The 18,218-nt window shown below is 44.6% G+C and overlaps 2 protein-coding genes and 1 non-coding gene across 6 annotated transcripts; 2 read left to right on the forward strand and 1 right to left on the reverse strand.

Annotated features, from left to right (window-relative positions):
• Positions 1–866: 866 nt before the first annotated feature.
• Positions 867–8,907, reverse strand: KPNA2 (karyopherin subunit alpha 2). 2 transcript variants are annotated; one of them, XM_069799323.1, is made up of 11 exons: positions 8,450–8,907; positions 6,346–6,461; positions 6,111–6,248; positions 5,604–5,692; positions 4,497–4,765; positions 3,238–3,332; positions 2,886–3,149; positions 2,024–2,257; positions 1,757–1,939; positions 1,499–1,648; positions 867–1,371 (listed from the first exon to the last, which is right to left on the reverse strand). In XM_069799323.1, the coding sequence occupies exons 1-11, from the start codon at positions 8,499–8,501 to the stop codon at positions 1,279–1,281; spliced, it is 1,683 nt and encodes a 560-aa protein (XP_069655424.1). In that variant the 5' UTR covers positions 8,502–8,907; the 3' UTR covers positions 867–1,278. The 2 variants fall into 2 exon arrangements, with proteins under 2 accessions (XP_069655424.1, XP_069655423.1); XM_069799322.1 differs by lacking the exon at positions 8,450–8,907 and adding an exon at positions 7,281–7,374.
• Positions 8,908–9,338: 431 nt separating this feature from the next.
• Positions 9,339–9,411, forward strand: TRNAR-CCG (transfer RNA arginine (anticodon CCG)). Its single transcript has one exon. It is a non-coding gene; the product is annotated as a tRNA-Arg (tRNA).
• Positions 9,412–9,956: 545 nt separating this feature from the next.
• Positions 9,957–17,635, forward strand: C12H17orf58 (chromosome 12 C17orf58 homolog). 3 transcript variants are annotated; one of them, XM_069799325.1, is made up of 5 exons: positions 9,957–10,459; positions 13,711–14,337; positions 14,459–14,539; positions 16,166–16,357; positions 16,950–17,635. In XM_069799325.1, the coding sequence occupies exons 2-5, from the start codon at positions 14,133–14,135 to the stop codon at positions 17,135–17,137; spliced, it is 666 nt and encodes a 221-aa protein (XP_069655426.1). In that variant the 5' UTR covers positions 9,957–10,459; positions 13,711–14,132; the 3' UTR covers positions 17,138–17,635. The 3 variants fall into 3 exon arrangements, with proteins under 3 accessions (XP_069655426.1, XP_069655425.1, XP_009924174.2); XM_009925872.2 differs by lacking the exon at positions 9,957–10,459 and adding an exon at positions 11,641–11,789; XM_069799324.1 differs by lacking the exons at positions 9,957–10,459; positions 16,166–16,357 and adding an exon at positions 11,594–11,789.
• Positions 17,636–18,218: the final 583 nt, after the last annotated feature.

The following is an 18,218-nucleotide window of genomic DNA, read 5'->3' on the forward strand; positions in this document are numbered from 1 at the left end:
GTATTTCTTTGGGTTTTTATCCCCCCCCCCCCAAAAAAAAAAAGGGCAGAAACAGCCTATGGGAACTCTGGGAGAATTGCATACCCCTTAGGTTCCCCACCCCCACCTTTTATTAATAATTGAAGTGCCATGCTATGTTTCAGATGTAAGTCATGCTTATGAAAACCCTAGCTATGAAAAACTGACATCTCCTGCACCATCATAAGAGCTGCAGAAGCTCAGAGAGCTGAGTCAATATAGTTAGGGAGTCCTAGGTTGTTCCAGTTAATGAAATCAATCAAGTTTTTCCAGAAAGCTGGAAAACTGGACTACAGTTCTTCCTCTCCACCCCCTACCCTCCCCCCCCACCTAAATCCTCACCCTACACAACCACATTTAGAGACAGAGTAGGTTACTGTAAGGATTTTAGAAGTAAAGGGACAATCAATTGATTCCAAGATGAGGCCTTCATTTTTGCTCTCTAAAGCAGACAATTGCTCCAAAGCATTTCCTATGCTAAGGCTACCTGAACATACTTACAATTGGTTAACTTACCCCTCCTCCACACTATTCCTTGCAGTTAAGTACTGCTACTACAGTCTTCAAATATTTCTCCATAAGGCAGAAGATAGTTTAGCTGAGTTAGGAACAGAGTAGAACAAATCAGATTTCTGTAAGAGATGTCTAGAGACAAGCAGCAATTCATTTGTTCTGCACTAACAGAAGGCAGCTACATGCAGAAGTCAGAGCTTGGTGTGACTAAGCTGTTTTACAACCACCATCTTCATCATTGATTCTCTCATTGTTAGACCTGCATTCTTGCCATTACACATTTTTGATTGAATATACTTATCAGTCACCTTAAGAGAACAACTAACACAGTTCAGTGATGTATTGATATCACTTTATTGAACATCAAATAAAAATCCTCTTTGGAAGCCTACTCAGTGTACTGATTACAGCAATAGGTTATGTAGAATGTAATAGGTTATGAAGAGGCTTGCAAACTAGTGGCTCATGCTTTGTGAGAAGCCGGTATTGCCCGCTTACATCCTTATCCCTGACAGGGACAGTAAGAGCCAGAAAGAGAACAAGTATTTACAAGTATGTCAAAGAATGAAGTTTACAGTTAGAAATTCACATATGTACAGTTGTGAACTGTTCAAGTATGTTTCAGTTAGACAAAGTGCTACAGGTCACATAAAAACCACAGTAAAAACAAGAGGAACTATTAAGACAAAGAGGTGGCAGTCATTTGTGTGCCAAATGACTTGTAGGTGGTTGCAATATGCGCAAGATCTAGAAGTTGAAAGTATCTGGAGTATTGCCCTGAATTTGGAAAGTGTAGCTGGCAGCAGTAGATTCTGGTACAACATTTTGGTCTTCCTCCTCCTAGAAGAAAAAGAAAAGAGTTTTGAAAGAGCAGTAGCATTTTAACCTACTAGTCAGTACTAGAATAGAAAATGCTGGAATAGAAGATAAGTGGGGGAAAAAAATATGTTATCCTGCAGCCACTTACTTCTGCTGAGAAATATTTCTCAATCAGGGTGGACGAGGCTTTGTACACTTGTTCATTTTCATGCGACTGGAGAGCTTCAATTTTGTCTAGACCCCCACACTCCTCAATCATGAGGCAAAGTTTTTCAGTCTCATTAATCTTCTCAGCAGCCTGCAACAGATAAGCATGGAATAACCTCAGGAAAGAGATCCGGCACCAACTGCTGGAGAACCATTAGCAACAACATGGACAATGATTGAATATACTGCATCCACATACCAAGAAGATATTAGAAATAGCATCCAGGATAACTAGCACAGTTTTGCTGTCTTTAGCTGAGAGGAGATTCAGTAGGGGTTCAACAACACCAGCCTGAACAAGATACACGATCTGGTCAATTGTTCCACCACTTGTGTAGTTAGTCACAGCCCACACAGCTTCTTTTTGAGATTTGAAATCCCCCTGTGAAGGTAAAAGCAGGGTATTTGAACACAGATAGTAGTAGTAACAGCAAAAGCCTCAACATAGTAAATAGTTTTTCTTTACCTTCCTCAGAATACCAATGAGATAAGGCACAAGACCATGGTCTACAACTCGCTGAATCTGGTCCTGACGCCCAGCAGTGATGTTGGACATAGTCCATGCTGCTTCTTTCTGAATGTTGTTCTTGTGATGAGAAAGGAGACTTGGAAAAACAGATAGTGCTCCCGAGTCAATAACAATCTGTGTCTGTTCATCAGTACCAGTGACAATGTTTCCTATGGCTCTTAATGAAGGAGTCTGAAACAAATATGAAAATAGTACTTAGGAAAACTGCTATCATCTAATCTGTGTTTGAACGAGTACAGCCATATTTGATGTCCCTCCACTCTAGTCTTCCCAGTCAACAGCATGATATGCTATGTACTGGTGAGTTTTAAGCTCCTCATTAGCATTACATTTGCAGACATTAAGCATGCTAAGACTGCACGCTTTCCAAGGCCAATTTGCAAACAACTACCCATGACAGAGCTTAGGAAAACCATTTAAGTACCAATGCAGTTTTATTGTACTATAACTATAGCATGCACAGAGCCCGCTTCTAAACACTGTCCCTGGAATTTGGATTTGCAACAGTAGTTTAGAGTTAAAAACAAGCTTTAAAGGATGTTGACTGTTGTGCTGGCCTGTGTGTTAAATCCAATGATTAAGTAAAGAAGCTCGATAGTCATCGACAGCAATAGTCTATGTCTCACATGGGGCAGTCTCCAGGCAAGATAGAAGCTCAAGTCTTACCCACACAAGACCTAGAACAAGCATCCAATTTAGGTATGAAAAGAACCATTCAGTTAAATGGACCCTATTCTAACTGCAGTTTTATTCACAACTTAAAATCAAGCAATAGTAATCTGCATGCCTGATAGCTTACCATTATTGGCAGTTCACTACATCCCAAGAGTTTCACAAGTTGTGGCACCAATCCAGTTTTCACTACAACTTCTATCCTGTCATTGGAACCATCTGTTAAGTAGGAAAGTGCCCAGCATGTGTCTGCTAACACCTCATGATCATCATGGTGCAAGAGGCGAACAAGAGTTGGAAGAATCTGCTCAATAGCTTCTATGGGTGGTGCAGGATTCTTATTACGACACAGGTTTGACAGGGTCCAAGTAACATTGCGTAAATATCCAGACTGCAAGAGTTGAAATAAATGATTAGCATACTTGAGCTCTTTTACTCACTTATTAGCAATTGTAACTTGAATCATACTGCACACTTACAGCCAGGGAAGAGAGATCAGGAACAGCTAGTAGACTCAGCAGTGGCTCAATTGCACCAAATTTAATAACAAGATCTCTATAGGCAGAGCCATCCCCTGAGAAAACAAGAAAAATAGCCAGCTGAAGACCAGAATAGAGGGACATGTGCATGCAGAATCATTATGTGTTAGAGGATGAATTCTTCTACTGCTTAATAAGGGCTAGATAAAATAAGAAGAAAAAACAGGACAAAAGAACTACTGCCATGGTTAAGTCATATGACAAGCATGTGTTTTTCTAATTAAACCACTGAGCTTAATTTTTTTTTCTGTTGGAAAAAAAAGAGGTAATTTAGCATATGTTTTCTATACAGCTTGTCTTAGAGTTCATAACTAAGCAGGGACTTGCATGTTTCTTTGAAAACCTATCTAAGCCCTACCACTAGAACAGAGCTCTTCCCATAATATGGAACTTCAAATGCATTATAATCATTGGTTGCATGACTGAGTTTTATAGTATAATGCTGATGGAATGTCAAAGTTTGAATTCTTCTACTACAAAGTACAAAAATACCTTATAACTGAGTTTAAAAAACTCTAAGGACAAACTTTAAGAAAACTCCAATCAAACAAGGCTTTTATTGAGCTCAATATTTTGAATATTCACTGTTCTCTAAGGCAGAGCTGTTGGAAACAATACAGCAAATTAAATATTTAACTATATTATTAATTTTGACCAGGTTTGTTTTTTGTGTTTTTTTTTTTAAGAATGGGATCCAACACTGGCAGATCACGTAATCCTGAAAGGTGCATGAGAAACTTCAGTACATTGTACTTTCACATCAGCAAGTAGCTGCTTCAAAGCAAGGATTATTGGCCATCACATACACAATTATGTGAGCCATCTGCTTCCTCCCTTCCCCCTTCTAGTCAACACACAGAGCAGAGCTCACTGATAAGTCACAAAGACATCAAGTGAGATATGTTAAAAAGCCCTATGTTGTAGCATGGTTATGTAGCTCTGTCAAAATTGAACTGAAATATGGAAGCAATCCACATAATCCAACCCACAGGTTGCCAGGGATTGCATAAGACATCTTATACCAGGTCTGAAGATACAGAATTGTCTGTAACATACTCTACATCGCAGAGCATGTCTTTACTTGAAAACCATTAAGGCAGAACTCCCAAGAAGCTCAGCATGCTGCATGACATGTAAGTAGTAATGTCCTCCTATCTTAAATAAGGTCTGAAATAGAGTTGTCTAGCATAGTGACATACCTGCAATATTTCCTAATGCCCACACAGCCTGTTCACTAATGTGAGTATGGGGGGAGGCCAATAGTGAAATAAAGGCTGGAATAGCCCCTCCATCTACTACTGCCTTTGTTTGTTCCGACGTGCCAGAAGCAATGTTGGTAAGCGCCCAGGCAGATTCAAACTGAATAGGACTACAGTCTGCTCTACCCAAGAAGGAGACAAACTTTGGAATCAAACCAGCCCGAATTATGTTGTCTATTGGGGGCTGCTTCTCTCTTGAGAGGAGTTTCCTAAGGAGGAAGACAAACAGAAAGCATTATTTTTGCTTGCAGAGATCTGAACAACAGATTAAATAGTCTAAAAAAATCCATATTTAAAAAAAGAAAAGGTTTAGCATTGCCTTAACATTTAGAGAAGGCAACGCAACACAAAGGAGAAATACAGACAAGCTACAGACAAGCTGAATGCTAGCTTCCTTAACCTCTGTTAATATTGGTTTTGGCATGTCTTCACTACATGAGAGGTTCTGTTCAGACTCTGAAATAAAGCAGACATGCAAGAGTCATAATACATCTGACTTGCTAGAGGTTTCTCAGCAGAGAGAGGTTAATGACTGCCAGAAGCAGCACTGCAGCAATATACAAGCTTGCAAAAAAGAGATTTTAGATTTGGAAAGAGAAACAAAACTTGGCATACTTCAAACCCCAGTCATCTACTGTTCACATTATTCTAAGGTAGATCACTGCACTCAAATATTGCAGTCAGTTATTAACAGTTTAAAAGATATTATTTTGCTATAACAAAGGGTTTACTATTATTACTCCTACAACTCTAAGATGGACTACTGTTTATTTTGCCACCTCAAAACCACTAGAAAGAATTACTACTTCCTAGTAAAATGTTCAGGCACTTCAAATATTCAAAAGCCACATGGTTTCAATAAAATTATGACTAAGTTAAGTGTACCTAAACATTGTATATAAGGTTGACTCAGGTGCTTGTTGAAATACTGTCTGATAAGAGCCACAGCTGCTGCCATAAGCAGACACTTAGGCTTATAAGCCAGTTCTTTTACCTTGTCTAGTTACTGGCTTGCACAGCCAAATTGGTTACCTCTAAACTCCTTACCTGGCAGCTTGAGTAGCCTGTAGCTGAAGCTCCATATTATTACTATTAACTCCTCTGACTATTTCTTCAACTGACCAGTGTGCTGAAACCTGTACAATAAAAAGTTACATGAATGCTTTGTTGAGAGAGGCATGTGTCATCATGACCACAGAGGCCTTCTATACAATACTATGAATAGACCCCAGTTTACAACCACTTCCTTTATTAAAGGATTGTACCACTACGTGATACTCCAAAACCTCATCAGCTGCAGCTTTGTCTACAGTTATCTGAACTACTGAAAGCTTTTTTTAATCAAGTGCTTCACACCACTCTTATACTAGGCTTAAACACAACTGGCTAAACTACATTTTGAGTGTTGTCCATTGGAGTTGGTAGTACAGACTTAAGATGGTAATGCATATGTAGTAGTGCTGTCCCCCACATGAGAAGGGATTCCTACTAGAGTGGCTGCATAAGCTTATATTGCAAGACCTCCGAGCATGCCTGTTCAAAGTACCTACTTACCTGATTGCTCCTATTTTCCTGAAGGGGAGAAGTGGCATCATCTGGTAAAGTGCTAACATTTCTTCTTTTAAGCATCTGGTCATCTTTCTTAGCTTTCCTCAGCTCTACATTGACTTCAATACGCCGCCTTCTCATTTCCTGGAGGACATACATTCATAGTAAATTCTTGGCTTTTACAACTCATGTTTAAAGAGATGATGGCTAGCTAAAGTACTAATTGCATCAAAATACTCACTGTAGTATCCTTTCCTTTGTTCTTGAATCTGTTTAGTCGAGCTGCTGCTGTATTGGCATTCTCATTAGTAGACATCTTGCTTATTAGATTTTTGAGAGAAACAGATAAAAACAAGCCTGAAAACAGAGCAAATGAACAGCAAGTTTACTCCACAAGACTTAAATTTAAAAACTGGGATCAATACTTGAGAATGAGAGACATTTGTCCATAGTGGATACAACAATGGCCTCTGACTTGATCAGAAATACTAGTATCTTAACAGCTGCCTCTTTAAACACCTAGATGTCACAGTAAGTTCTAGCACTAACACAAAAGCAGTAGACACACATACATTGTTTTAAGGCACTTCCAGCCACAAACATTATCAGAGTCATTGTTTTTAGGAGCAAGATTGGTTTTACTTCCTATAGGCAGCGCACACACTTTTAAACACTATCTTCACTGTGTCATATACCTACACCGCACAGGCACCCCCACCCAGTCCCACCCCGACCCCTTTTGATGGGAACAGCGAGATCCCGTACTGGGAAGACCCCTCCCGGGGGATGGGGGTGGTGGTGGTTGCTGTACCGATACAGCCAGCGGCACATAGTAGCAGCTACGCTGCTAAGGAAGCAGGCCCCTGCACCTTGGCCAGCTCCGAGGTGACCCACTGCATAAGGACCGGCTTCATTTCGGCCACAGCTCAGCCGCAACGCACAGCCTGCTCTGGGACGCCCCATTCCATGCAGTGGCCTGTGACCGTGGAGACCCGAAAGGCTCCGGAGAGACCCCCCCCCCCCCCCCATAGGGACTGCCGACCTGCCCCTACCGCCGGCGGAGCCCAGTCCCTTCTGACAGCCCAACGCACGGCCTGCACCCCCGCTGACCCATACACGGCTCGACCGCTGCCACAGGCTCCCCTTCCCTTCCTTCCCGCCCCCGCAGCCGGCCACCTCCGCCGCGGGATCCGCGCACAAGCCACCGCGCCGCTCCCAACCTGCGAGCACACCGCCACTGCCGCCGGCCGCTCCAGGCGGGATTTAAATTTCCCGCGCCCTCGCCCTGCCATTGGCCAGTTCGAGCCATAGCAACCTTCCGATTGGCCGGTTTGAAATGCAGCTCGTCTCGCGGGGAAGGGGAAACGAATCTCCACCGTGCTCCCGGAAGAGCAGACCGGGCGTCACGTATTCAAATACCCGTCCCCCCCCTCGACACTACAACTCCCGGCATTCAACGCGCAGGGACGGTGCAGGCAAAACCCCGGGGCTCCTCGCCGGGAGACGGCGCGTGGCATGCCGGGATTTGTAGTTTCACAGGGGGGCCGGCTCAACCGGGGAACGAGAGTAGGATGGTCGGCGGGAGGTTTGCACCCCCCCGATGGGGTGAGAAAAGGGAGATTTTTCAGGCTCTGAGCGGTTTGGGGCAGTGACATGCCTTTTCTTTACATACAGCCTAATTTCTACCTCAGTAACCGTCAGGTCACCGCAGGCTTTTCCTGAGACTCCCTGCATTGTCTCCGAGAAACGTGGTGCCCAGGAATTTAAAGAACACCAATTCAACAGCAACCCGGACTGATCAAAATTAAATCGTACTGAATGACAAAAAAAGTATGCCTGCCTTTGTGGCATGTCCAGCAAATCGACAGATTGGGGATTGTTTCAGATGCGTTTGGCCTATTTGCAAGGGACGGAATACAAAAGCAGACCCTGTTTCACAGGAGATGTAATTCAAACCATAAAACCTGGGGGGAAAAACATGACTCTGCCAGCAATTCAGGCATTTCCACACATATAATGTACAATTCAGGGCAGAGAAGCGTCAGAGACGCACATTGATACATCTGTGTGTTAAACCATTACATTAAACCATTTATACTGAACTGTAGATGCACACAGTAGTTGACAAAGATGTATGCAGAGGAGGAACTACCAGTGACATTTTACATAGCGGTTTTTGGGCCTTACAGTTCCGAGCTTTGTAAAATAAAAACATCACAAGAACATTTAAGCAGGAGTAGGGAAGTCAAGAGAAGAGAAAGCACATCATTCACAAACAGAGATACTGAAAGGGGCTAGTCTGACAGAAAAAGAGCAGCTCAAAAGTAGAAACTGAGGTAAAACACCTGGCGTGCAGAAGGATCGGAGGGCCTGTGCGAAGGAAGTCCGCCAGGTCATGAATTGCCGGGAAGCGTGCCGTCTGGAGCAGCATAACCTGGATGAAGGAGACAAGGAGAGCGCAGGGATGTGTGTTCCAGGGCAGGGAGAGCTCGAGGTGGCCACGTACGAGGTGCTGCAGGCCGACACGGGGTGAACGTGCCATGGGGCGGGAAAGAGGTGTCACGGCTTGAGGGGCTGCTATCAGTACGGGAAAGCCACAGAGGGGTGGAGGGAGGCTGGACAGCCTGGGGGCGAACGACCCCACAGTGGCTAAGCTGGGGCTGAGGTAACGGGGAGAGGGAACAAGGGCCGTGAGGGGAGGAAGCCGCGCGTGGAGCCGATGGGAGGCAGCGGAGCTAACGGCAGCGCGGCTCAGGAGCCAGCGGCAGGAGCGGGAAGGCGGCGTGAAGCCGGACGTGAGGAGACCCGTGAGGGGAAGGGTTTAAAGGCGAGGGTCCCCGGAGAAGGGCGGCTGCGGCTGGAAGCCGATCGCCTGAGGCGGGGACGCGCCTGAGGGACGGAGAGTGGGGGCCGCGCGTGACAGGCCGCGCGCCCGCGTGAGGCGGGAAGGGGGGAACTGAGAGCACGAGCCCACCCCCTGAAGGCAGCGGCAGCCCGGGTTCGCGTGACGTTGGAGGGCGGGGCCTCGAGGCCCGTCGGGGAGGACAGCGCCGGGCCCAATGGTGTGCAAGGAGGGTGGGGCGGGGGGGCGGAGCCCTGGAGGGGAGGGGTAAAGAACGGGAGGGCGGGGCCTGCTGGTCACGAGCAAGGAGAACGTGCAAACTCGCTTAGGGGCGGAGCCAGCGCCGGCCGGGCGGGGCTCTTACTGCGCGGCGCTCGCAGCTTTTGCTGGGTGACCCAGTGGCCTAATGGATAAGGCATCAGCCTCCGGAGCTGGGGATTGTGGGTTCGAGTCCCATCTGGGTCGTACTGTAGACGTTTTGTGGATCCAGCGCGGAGGCTGCCCGGCCATCTGCTGCCGCGCAGCGCAGTACGTTATTATCGCCTACCCGCACCGCTCCCCCCACCTCAAAACACTTTTAGCCGCGCCGCCCGCAGCCGCCGGGGAAGAGCCGAAACGGAGCCAGCAACCCGCTCTGCCGCCGGGACGAGCCCCCGGCGCGGCCTCAAATTCCCTCAGCCGCGGCCCGCCGCAACCGCCGCCCTGTCAGGGGGGCGCCCGCCCTGCTCGCCGCCACCACGGCCCTTCCCAGGCGCCACCGAGCCCGGTGCCGCCTCCTCCGTCTCCCTCCTTCCCGCGGGGATCCTGCGCCTCAGCCCCGGGGCCCGTCTCTCTGACAGGAGGACGAGGGCGTGAGGCGGCCGGAGCGGGCGTCGCCTTGGCCGCCGCAGACGTAGCCGTGTGGCGGGTGAGTGTCCCCGGCTGCCTCACAGGAGCGGGCGGTTAGTTGTCCTCCAGGAGCCGCGGGCCTGATCCCGGGGCGGCCGTGAGGGCGGGCTGGCCGGGGAGCGGGGGCCGTCGCCAAGTGTCCCGGCGGGGGGTCGCGTGTCTGGGTCTCGCACCGTGGAGTCCTCCAGAGCCGTTGTGGTAATAAACACGCGAGGGAAGCTCAGGCTGTAGGTGTAACTCCTGCCAGGGCAGCTGTCTGCAGTCTCTGGGGCTAGGATGTGGCCATTGCGCTCTCGCTCCCTGTTTTCCTCAGACCGGGAAAGCTTTTCCCCCCCTCTCCGCTGCTGCTGGCATGCCTGTAGCTTCTTGAACGGTAGAAATACTCCAGACGCTCCGACTGTCCTTCTAATCAAGATCCTGTCCAAGTAAAGAGCCTCATTAATGCGGATACAGTCATACATTAATACAGGTTGAGTTACGCTACCAGCTAATTTAAACAGAAAACTCCCTGGAGCACAGAAGGTCTGCAGGACACTCACGCCTGCATCCATCCACCCATCCTCAGCACAACCCTCAACAGCGCGAGTGAGCCTGTCACGCTCCCGACTTCTCTCCCTTGCTGCGGGTACGCACACTGGTTGAGCGGGAGATGAGGTACAAAAGGAACATATGAGCTCACCTCATCCTTAGTTTAAATTCCTGTTTCTGTAGTAGCTATCTTAGGATACTTTTGGAATTAAAATGTTTAAAATAACAGAGGAAAAATAAAGATAAATAAATGCTGCAGCAGAAACGTAACTCACTGAGTAACAGGTGTGTTAAAATTTCATTTATTTTGCATACTATTCTGGCTAATTTTCTGTATCTTCACCCATAGCTGCTTGAGGTAAAGCCCTGAACTTTTAAGAATTCTATTAAACTGCTTAATTACGGCACTACAAAACAAACAGTGTTTGAACTAGGCAATAGCTGGACCGCATGACACGGGCATTACTGAGGAGTAGATTTTCTGTTGGGGGGTGGGTTTCAGGAGCTGGGATATAGTGCTTTTATGGGGTTTTTAAGTTGTTCATCACACCTTAAAGTCATGAATGAGTTCACTAACTTTCACAACATCCAGTAGCGGCTAGTGAGATAAACTGTCACAATGGAAATCTTGTCTAGCAATAAGGTCGCCCATTTCAACTGGGAACATAGCAATAAGCCTACTTAATTCATGATGGGCTTTGTGCATGAAAATTTGCAGAGTTCTTCATGTTAGCAAATACAGATTTAAAAATAAAGCTGTATCTGGGGTCAGCAGAGCTTTACCTTGGACTGGACAGCAACTACTGCATTTTTCAGTCTGAAAAGAATCGCTGGAAAGGGTTCCTTAAACTTAAAGAGGAGATTACCAGCTGCATGACTGGAGATGGCCAGAAATACCTAAATATGCTTCATTGTAACACACATCATTTACAGACACTGAATTGCAGAGGTGATGCATGTTCCAGCATCTATCAATTGCACTTTATAATGTAGTTCTCCACATAGAGTAAACCCCTGTTTGTTCTGTATGATTTTCTCTACAAAATGCCATAGGAAGCAAGACCTTCCCCCAAAATAAAAATCTGTTGCTAAAAACGTATATCCATATGTTATTCACAGAAACACAGGTGACTGCAGGCAGTATAGACTTGCGTGTATATGGGGAAGGGGGGTGTCCCTGTGCATTCCTCCTAGGCAGGGGTAGTGGGAGGCTAGCGGGGACGGCAGCAGCTTGGTCTTGCTCCAGTGGGTTGTCCAGTGAGTGATTCCTGTTTCCCCTAAGGCTGCCTCTCATTAGCATGAATCGGGGGAAGGGCATAAAAGACTCCAGTTCATTTTGAGTCTGGAAAAACTTTACTTCAAAATGACAACCAAAGTGTTCTGGCTCTTCTGCTTTGTCATTAGATCATCTTCCAGCTCAGTGGCCGGTAAGTCTGTTAACATTCAAAGCGGGGCTGGGGCATATTTGCCTTTGGTATCAGGGGAGGCTAAACACATTAGTACAAATTCTTGCCCGAGCAGCCCTCTTCAGCTGTAGTCTTTTCAGCAAACGGTAGCAGTAATCATATAAGGGTTCAGGAAAGAAACATTTCAACATGTTTGTGGGATGGGAGTGTAAATTGCAATATTTGATTTGTCAGGATTTGAAAGAATTAAGAGCACCTGCCAAAAGCAGGCAGCTAGCTGGTGCCATGTATCCTGCTAGCCATCAGTCAGCAATTGAAGTTTGACTTGCTTCTGCATCTGAGATTTTTTATTTGTATGTGACTTTTCCCTTTTAGTCTCCTTCCTCTCACCTGTAAACTCCAGATTTCTAATTTATTTCAACATGCTCTGTGCTGTCACATGTGTCTGCAGCAAGCTATCCTAAACAGATTTTTTTTTGTTTGGTTTTTTTTTTTAGTACCTCATTGATGGTACAGAAATAAGATATACATCTATTCCATTGGGAAAGAGAAGTCCAGGAGCTGATTATGTTGTATTTCTTAAGTTGCAAGAGCTAGACAGGAATATCCTGGTATAGGGAATGAACCTCAAGGTCCTTAACAGATTAAGCAGAGAAAAATTAACTATTTCTTGTTATGATCCACGACTGAGAAGGCATGATAAACTGGTAGAAAAGTATACTTACAAAACTAAGTCCAAAACACCTGTTCAGAGTTCACAGATTCATATTGAACCATCTCCAAAACACTCTTGCCTATTGCTTTCTTTAGCTTGGACTTCTTCCACCCCTTTCTTCATGGACATTCTTTTGACTTTATGTGTGGCCAGCCCAAATATCAGGGAATCTTTCCCATGACAGCAGCTGGTGAGAGCGAAGGGGGAGAAGTGGCAAGGTCAGCAGTTGAGTCAGTTATAGAAGATAAACCAGGACGTTGTTCATCTGTGTATGTCAAATATCTCTTTTCACATAAGGAGTTAGGATCAGCCTCCTACACGATGCTAACCACAGACAGTGAACACCCAGATGGCGGCTGTGTGTGGGTGAACTGTTTTAAAACTGTGCTGGCTAACTAAAAGCATGCAGTGAAGGACTAAAGTAAAAGGAAAATTAACTGCAAGAAAATTTCTCTCTTCCCAGGCTAAACGGAAGGTCATTTTAATCTGTGAGGTCCAAGTGATCAAGGTGAAGGTATAAATGAAGGCCTCTGTGACTGTCCAGCTTGCGTGAACAATGTCATTAAGCCTTTCCATTTTTCACTAGGTTCCCAGACACTTCCTGTCTTTCTCAACCCTTGTCCTCTCAACTTAAGAAAAGCCTTGAAATAATTGTTACTCAGCAGCAATAGCCTAGCTACCAGACTATGGTATTGCTACTATACAACTCTAGTGTAAAAGTCAGAGACCCAAAACTGTGGATAAAGATCTTTTTAGTAGCATTCAAAGCCCAAAGCCACTGAAGAGTCCAGATGACATTGTCAATGAGGCGTCCTATGGATGGGAAAACCAAATAGTTCTGTTGTCATGGTCTTTTAAACAAGCATCCCAAATGGCAATGTGAACCTTGCTTCCTCAGATGCTCCCTAGAGATTCAGGCTTTTGAGAAGAGGGTTTGTTTATACATGTTTTTAATTTGCAACAATAATAAAGTAAAAATGCAAATCTCCTGTGTTTTGCTCACACAGCTGCATTCTCTGTACTGGGCTTTCTATATCTGAGTAGAGAAGAATGAGGAGCTCTACTATATTTCATCTGTTGAACTACTTATCAGTTACATTGTCTTATTGTTGAAGGCGTCAATAACGGACTAGAGCCGCAAATCTGCCAGGCACTTCCTATTCAAGGAATAAAAAAATTAAAATGCTAATTCGCTCTCTCCTTTTTTTTTTTTTTTTTTGTATGTAGGATCCCTGCCCTATGCTGAGAAACCCAGTCAGACTGTCAGCAAAGATGCTTATAGTTCAGCAGACGCTGCACCTGGCCAAATCAAACTGCCAGCCTGGGGCACCAGCGGCACCAGAGAGAATCACACAGAACGCTGGCTTCTGCCTCCCACTGACCTGCAGCGGCCAAAACCTCCTGAAATCATCTCCCTCTTGTCAGACAAAAAGAAACGCACCAAACCTTCTCTAGAAAACAGCACAGGGCTGAGGAAATGTCTTTTGCAGTATGGAGGGGCTCTGCCTCTGGAGAGCCCGACTGAAGGGCCTTCTCCTGCCGCCTTTGACTTCAACCACGCAAACAGAAAACACGCGGATAGACGGCTGGCTGAGGCTGCCAACAGCGTGTCAGCTCACTTCCATCACGCAGCATCTTCCTATCAAAAGATGACATCCTTAGTGGAGGCTCATCCTTTTCCAGACTCTAGAGCAGTGGAGTCAGATGATCCTAACACGCTGGACCACTTCAACCGACCAGGCAAGATAATCCCCTATAAACATACTGATCTCTTCAAAAAGATCACCAAACCCTCCTGGGTCACCAACCGCCAGTCATCCAGCTTACTGTACCACTTCAGTGCGCTGAAGAAAGGTAAGGGGATAGGCTGCTCTGGCAAGGGATACCCTGAGCTTTCCAAAGGTTGGGTGGCATAATTTGGATGAAATACCCAAAAGGACCCGTTGCTGTCCCTCAGTCTATGTGCCTGTTCTAGATGCTGATAAGGAGAAGGCATGTCTGACTGAGTGCAGGAAAGAGAGAGACGAAGTGGAGGCCTACTGCGCAAGTGAATTCGGTAAGTTGTGTCCTCTGTGAACCACAGAGACGAAGCAGAGGCTGCTGTTGTTCATCTATTACTGATGTTTCACTTCTGCTTTTAAGATAGCGTTTCACTGAGTATGTTAAGTAATTACCAAGTACACTAAAAGAACCCATTGCAGCTGTTTATAAATGTACAATGATGAACAGTACCAAGTCTTACATTACCCTTTCCCTGCCTTGGGCTAGTATTGCTCTTTTTTCCATTTCCTCTACTTTTCACTCGGAAGAAGAGAGCATTCTTGCTGCTGATCAACGGAACCGAAAAGACCAATTGGTTTAGATACTCTAAGATTAAACATTGTAGCTGTGTTACTTACCTCTTACTATTTAGAGCAAGTTTGTGATTTTGGGGGCTAAAGTTTCAAATGAAAATAAAATGGAAAACCAAACAAAAATAAAACTGTGACCCTCTCTCTATAGAGGATTCTCCTTGATGTTCCTTAGGACTCAATGTCTTTAGTCCTTGTGTCCAAGTTGATGTAGCTAAAGATGGTAGAAAATAGCCTGGCATTTTTGTACTGACTGTTTAAGAGCACGCATTTTCTGACTGAAATCTTGCCTTGCGCTTATGAAGTTGTAAAATAGATATCAACTTTTTCTCACAGTATTTTAAGAGATAAGCGAAATACATGCCTAGTGGTAACAGATGTTTCCATTTGTAGAATATAAACACGTTACAAGACATCTGTTTTCTCTAAATGGAGAAGTCAGGAAGTGCTTTCTACAAATGCTATAGTCTTTATTTTTTATCACTCTCATGCATTCCTGTCAAACGCAGGCCTTATAGCGACCCGACCTTTGTTATTTCAGCCTGTAACAAATAGCGGTCTCATTCATCTCTCAAATTGAAAGAGATGGGTAGGAAAAAGACAGTCTGAGCAACAGATCAGCCAAGGTTCCGTTGCAGTGATCAGAAAGAGGTTTTTGTTTCTTCATGTTTACAGTGCAGATTAAAGAATAAGTGAATGAATCAAAGTTCTCACTCAATGAGGCAGGTGTCACACCAGTTGCAGAAGTCCTATTTGCCTTAACTGCCTAACGCGGTTGTTGTTTTCTGATTCCTGCAGTCAGCTCAGCACTTGTTAAAACCAGAAATTGGGTGGACAGCATGAAGTGATTGTCTGAGTGTACAACACTGCCTACTTGGTGCCCTTGCTGCTTGGTATGACAAGGGCCTTTTCTTTCAAAAGCTGAAGTGTTTCATTAGCAGGTTAGCTTTGTACTTCATTGTGAAGTTTTACATTTGAAAATTTTACTTTGTTAGGTAAATATGTCCACTTTTTCTATGTTGGGATGGAAAACAGTACTAAAACCATCACTTTATTTTGCAACATCTTATAAACTTGACTGAGAAACAGCTCAGACCTGTAAAGCATAAGAAGGTTATTAACTCAGCAAAAACTAAGGTGATGACCTCATCAAATATGATTATTTGAAGGAACCTACTTCCAAGGCTGCCCACTACTGAGCCAAAGAATTTCTGCTGATGCTTACTTTACAGCATTTTAAATGAGAGCCTTCACATATAACCTGAGTTGCCACCAAAATATGGAATCTGATGCTTGCTTTTTTTTTTTTTTTTCCCCCTCCCTTAAAACAGCAGTGAATGGAATTGTTTATAACATGGAAAGAGTGGGGAATGGAATCCACTTGATTACGCTTTTGGTAAACAGCGATGGATTATACAAGATGAGTCGCCTGTACATTACTCCTGATGGCTTCTTCTTTCGAGTTCACATTCTAGTTTTGGATACTTTAAACTGCAGTAAACCATGTCCAGACTTTAAACTTGGTAAATAATTCCAGCTAAATCCATTCCACTATTCGTCCTGCATGCAGTGCAATTTTAGTCTGCCCTAGTTTAATAGGCTTATCCTGCATTGTTGTGGTATTTTGAAAAGAAAAAACCCACCCTATTTACTGTTAAACTGGAGGGCTTTTTTCCTCCCAGTTTCTCTAAATTTTCAGAGGAGAAGCAACTGTGTGAAGAAGTCAGGTAGCAGCGTAGTCCTTTCTTAACTTTATCCAGTTCCAAAATGATTGCAAGAGTTTTCAGGTTTGAGGAAAAAAACAAAAACCAGGAGCTTAAGATGATGCCTTTGTAAGTAGTCCAGTTTGCCTTCGAAATGCAAGTTTATCAAACACCAGTATTTCCCCCAAAAAGCTTCTAATTGCAATACAACACAGTAAGTCGTTATTTCCATGCGAGCACAACCCACAAGTCCCACTGAAGCTCAGGGTGCCGCTGTACTGAGCCACACGTTCAGGATATATTTCTGCAGGGTACAGCTTCCCATCTGTTCGCAAATCTGTTGCCCGTAGAGCGAGTATAGCGAATGAATCCGTGCTTTCTTCACAGCACAGAAGTCTCGTTTATTTTGCAGGCAGCAGATACATTGTGATGGGTCGGATCTACCACAAGAGACGACAGATCCCTGCAAACCTGCTGCAGTTCCTGCGAGGGCGCCTGAGGCCGGGGGATGGCTTGCTTAGAAGCAGCAGCAGCTACGTGAAGAGATTCAATAGGAAGAGGGATCGCACAGTGCAAGCGGCTCACACTAAATGCAGATAAGGCTCCAGTAACCTCCGTCTAGGATACAGACAGCAGCAGAATTCATCTACCAGAATAAACCCGGCCATGGTTTAGCAACAGCGGGCGGCAGTTTTCCTCACCTCTGAAAGTGGTTGCGATACGACACTTGCTTTTGCGCTTTAGCAAACGCTAACTGAATGTCTTGATGAGGTACAGATATATTGTGAAGTTTAGCACAAAAGTCAGTCCAGGGAATGTTAAATGGTCATGAATTTGCTCCAGCTGTTTTCAGAGCCACAGGTTATTACTGCCTCCCCTGTTGTAAGGTACACCTAATAATCTGTAGTAATTGTAAAGTAAAATTCTGCAGATGTTGTTCTAGGTCCACAAGAAGTAACTGCACTTTCAAACCCTTAACCTTGAATGAATGTTAGATGATACTATAGCTTTATCTATAGAGGACGTCCACCGTCTTTTCACACAATTCTGCCAAAAGTATTACATGCATTTTATTCAAAAGAAACCAACAGAACTACATAGCATTTGTATTGTTTTGGTGTCCTCAAACATGTCCATATGACTTTTAAAAATTACATCATTCTTCAAACAGAGCTGGATTTTCACATGAAGCATACAAAATAGCTACGTAATTATTTTGAGTATTTGAATACACCAGCTGAAAGCAAATCAAGTAACTGCACAACACAAATGCCCAATTAGGCTTACGAATAACAGCGCAAGTTCATGCCAAGGAATGCAAAATGAGCACGCAATTGGATGCACATTTTGTATGCCTGGTTACACTGTCCCTTAAAAGTTCAGTCCTAGAAGTGTGTACTAAATGTCATTTTCCCAGGAGAAATATTACCAAGTTTGTACTTGCACATCAGTAAAGTTACTTTTTGAATCAAAAATACAATTTTTTAGTAACTTTAATGTGGTGGGATGCAAGAAGCTATGAAACTGCTGCAAAGGGGATCTTAATGTTTGCTATTCCAAGAGTCAGTATTCACAAATCGTTAAGTCTTTAAAAAATACTAGTAAAATGTTCATGGGGTTCTGGGTTCACTGTCTCCTGGGTTCTGGAAGATCCAAAAAGCTTATGTAATGATATTAAACA

This window comes from Haliaeetus albicilla, chromosome 12 (assembly GCF_947461875.1).
Source record: "Haliaeetus albicilla chromosome 12, bHalAlb1.1, whole genome shotgun sequence".
NCBI lineage: Eukaryota > Metazoa > Chordata > Aves > Accipitriformes > Accipitridae > Haliaeetus > Haliaeetus albicilla.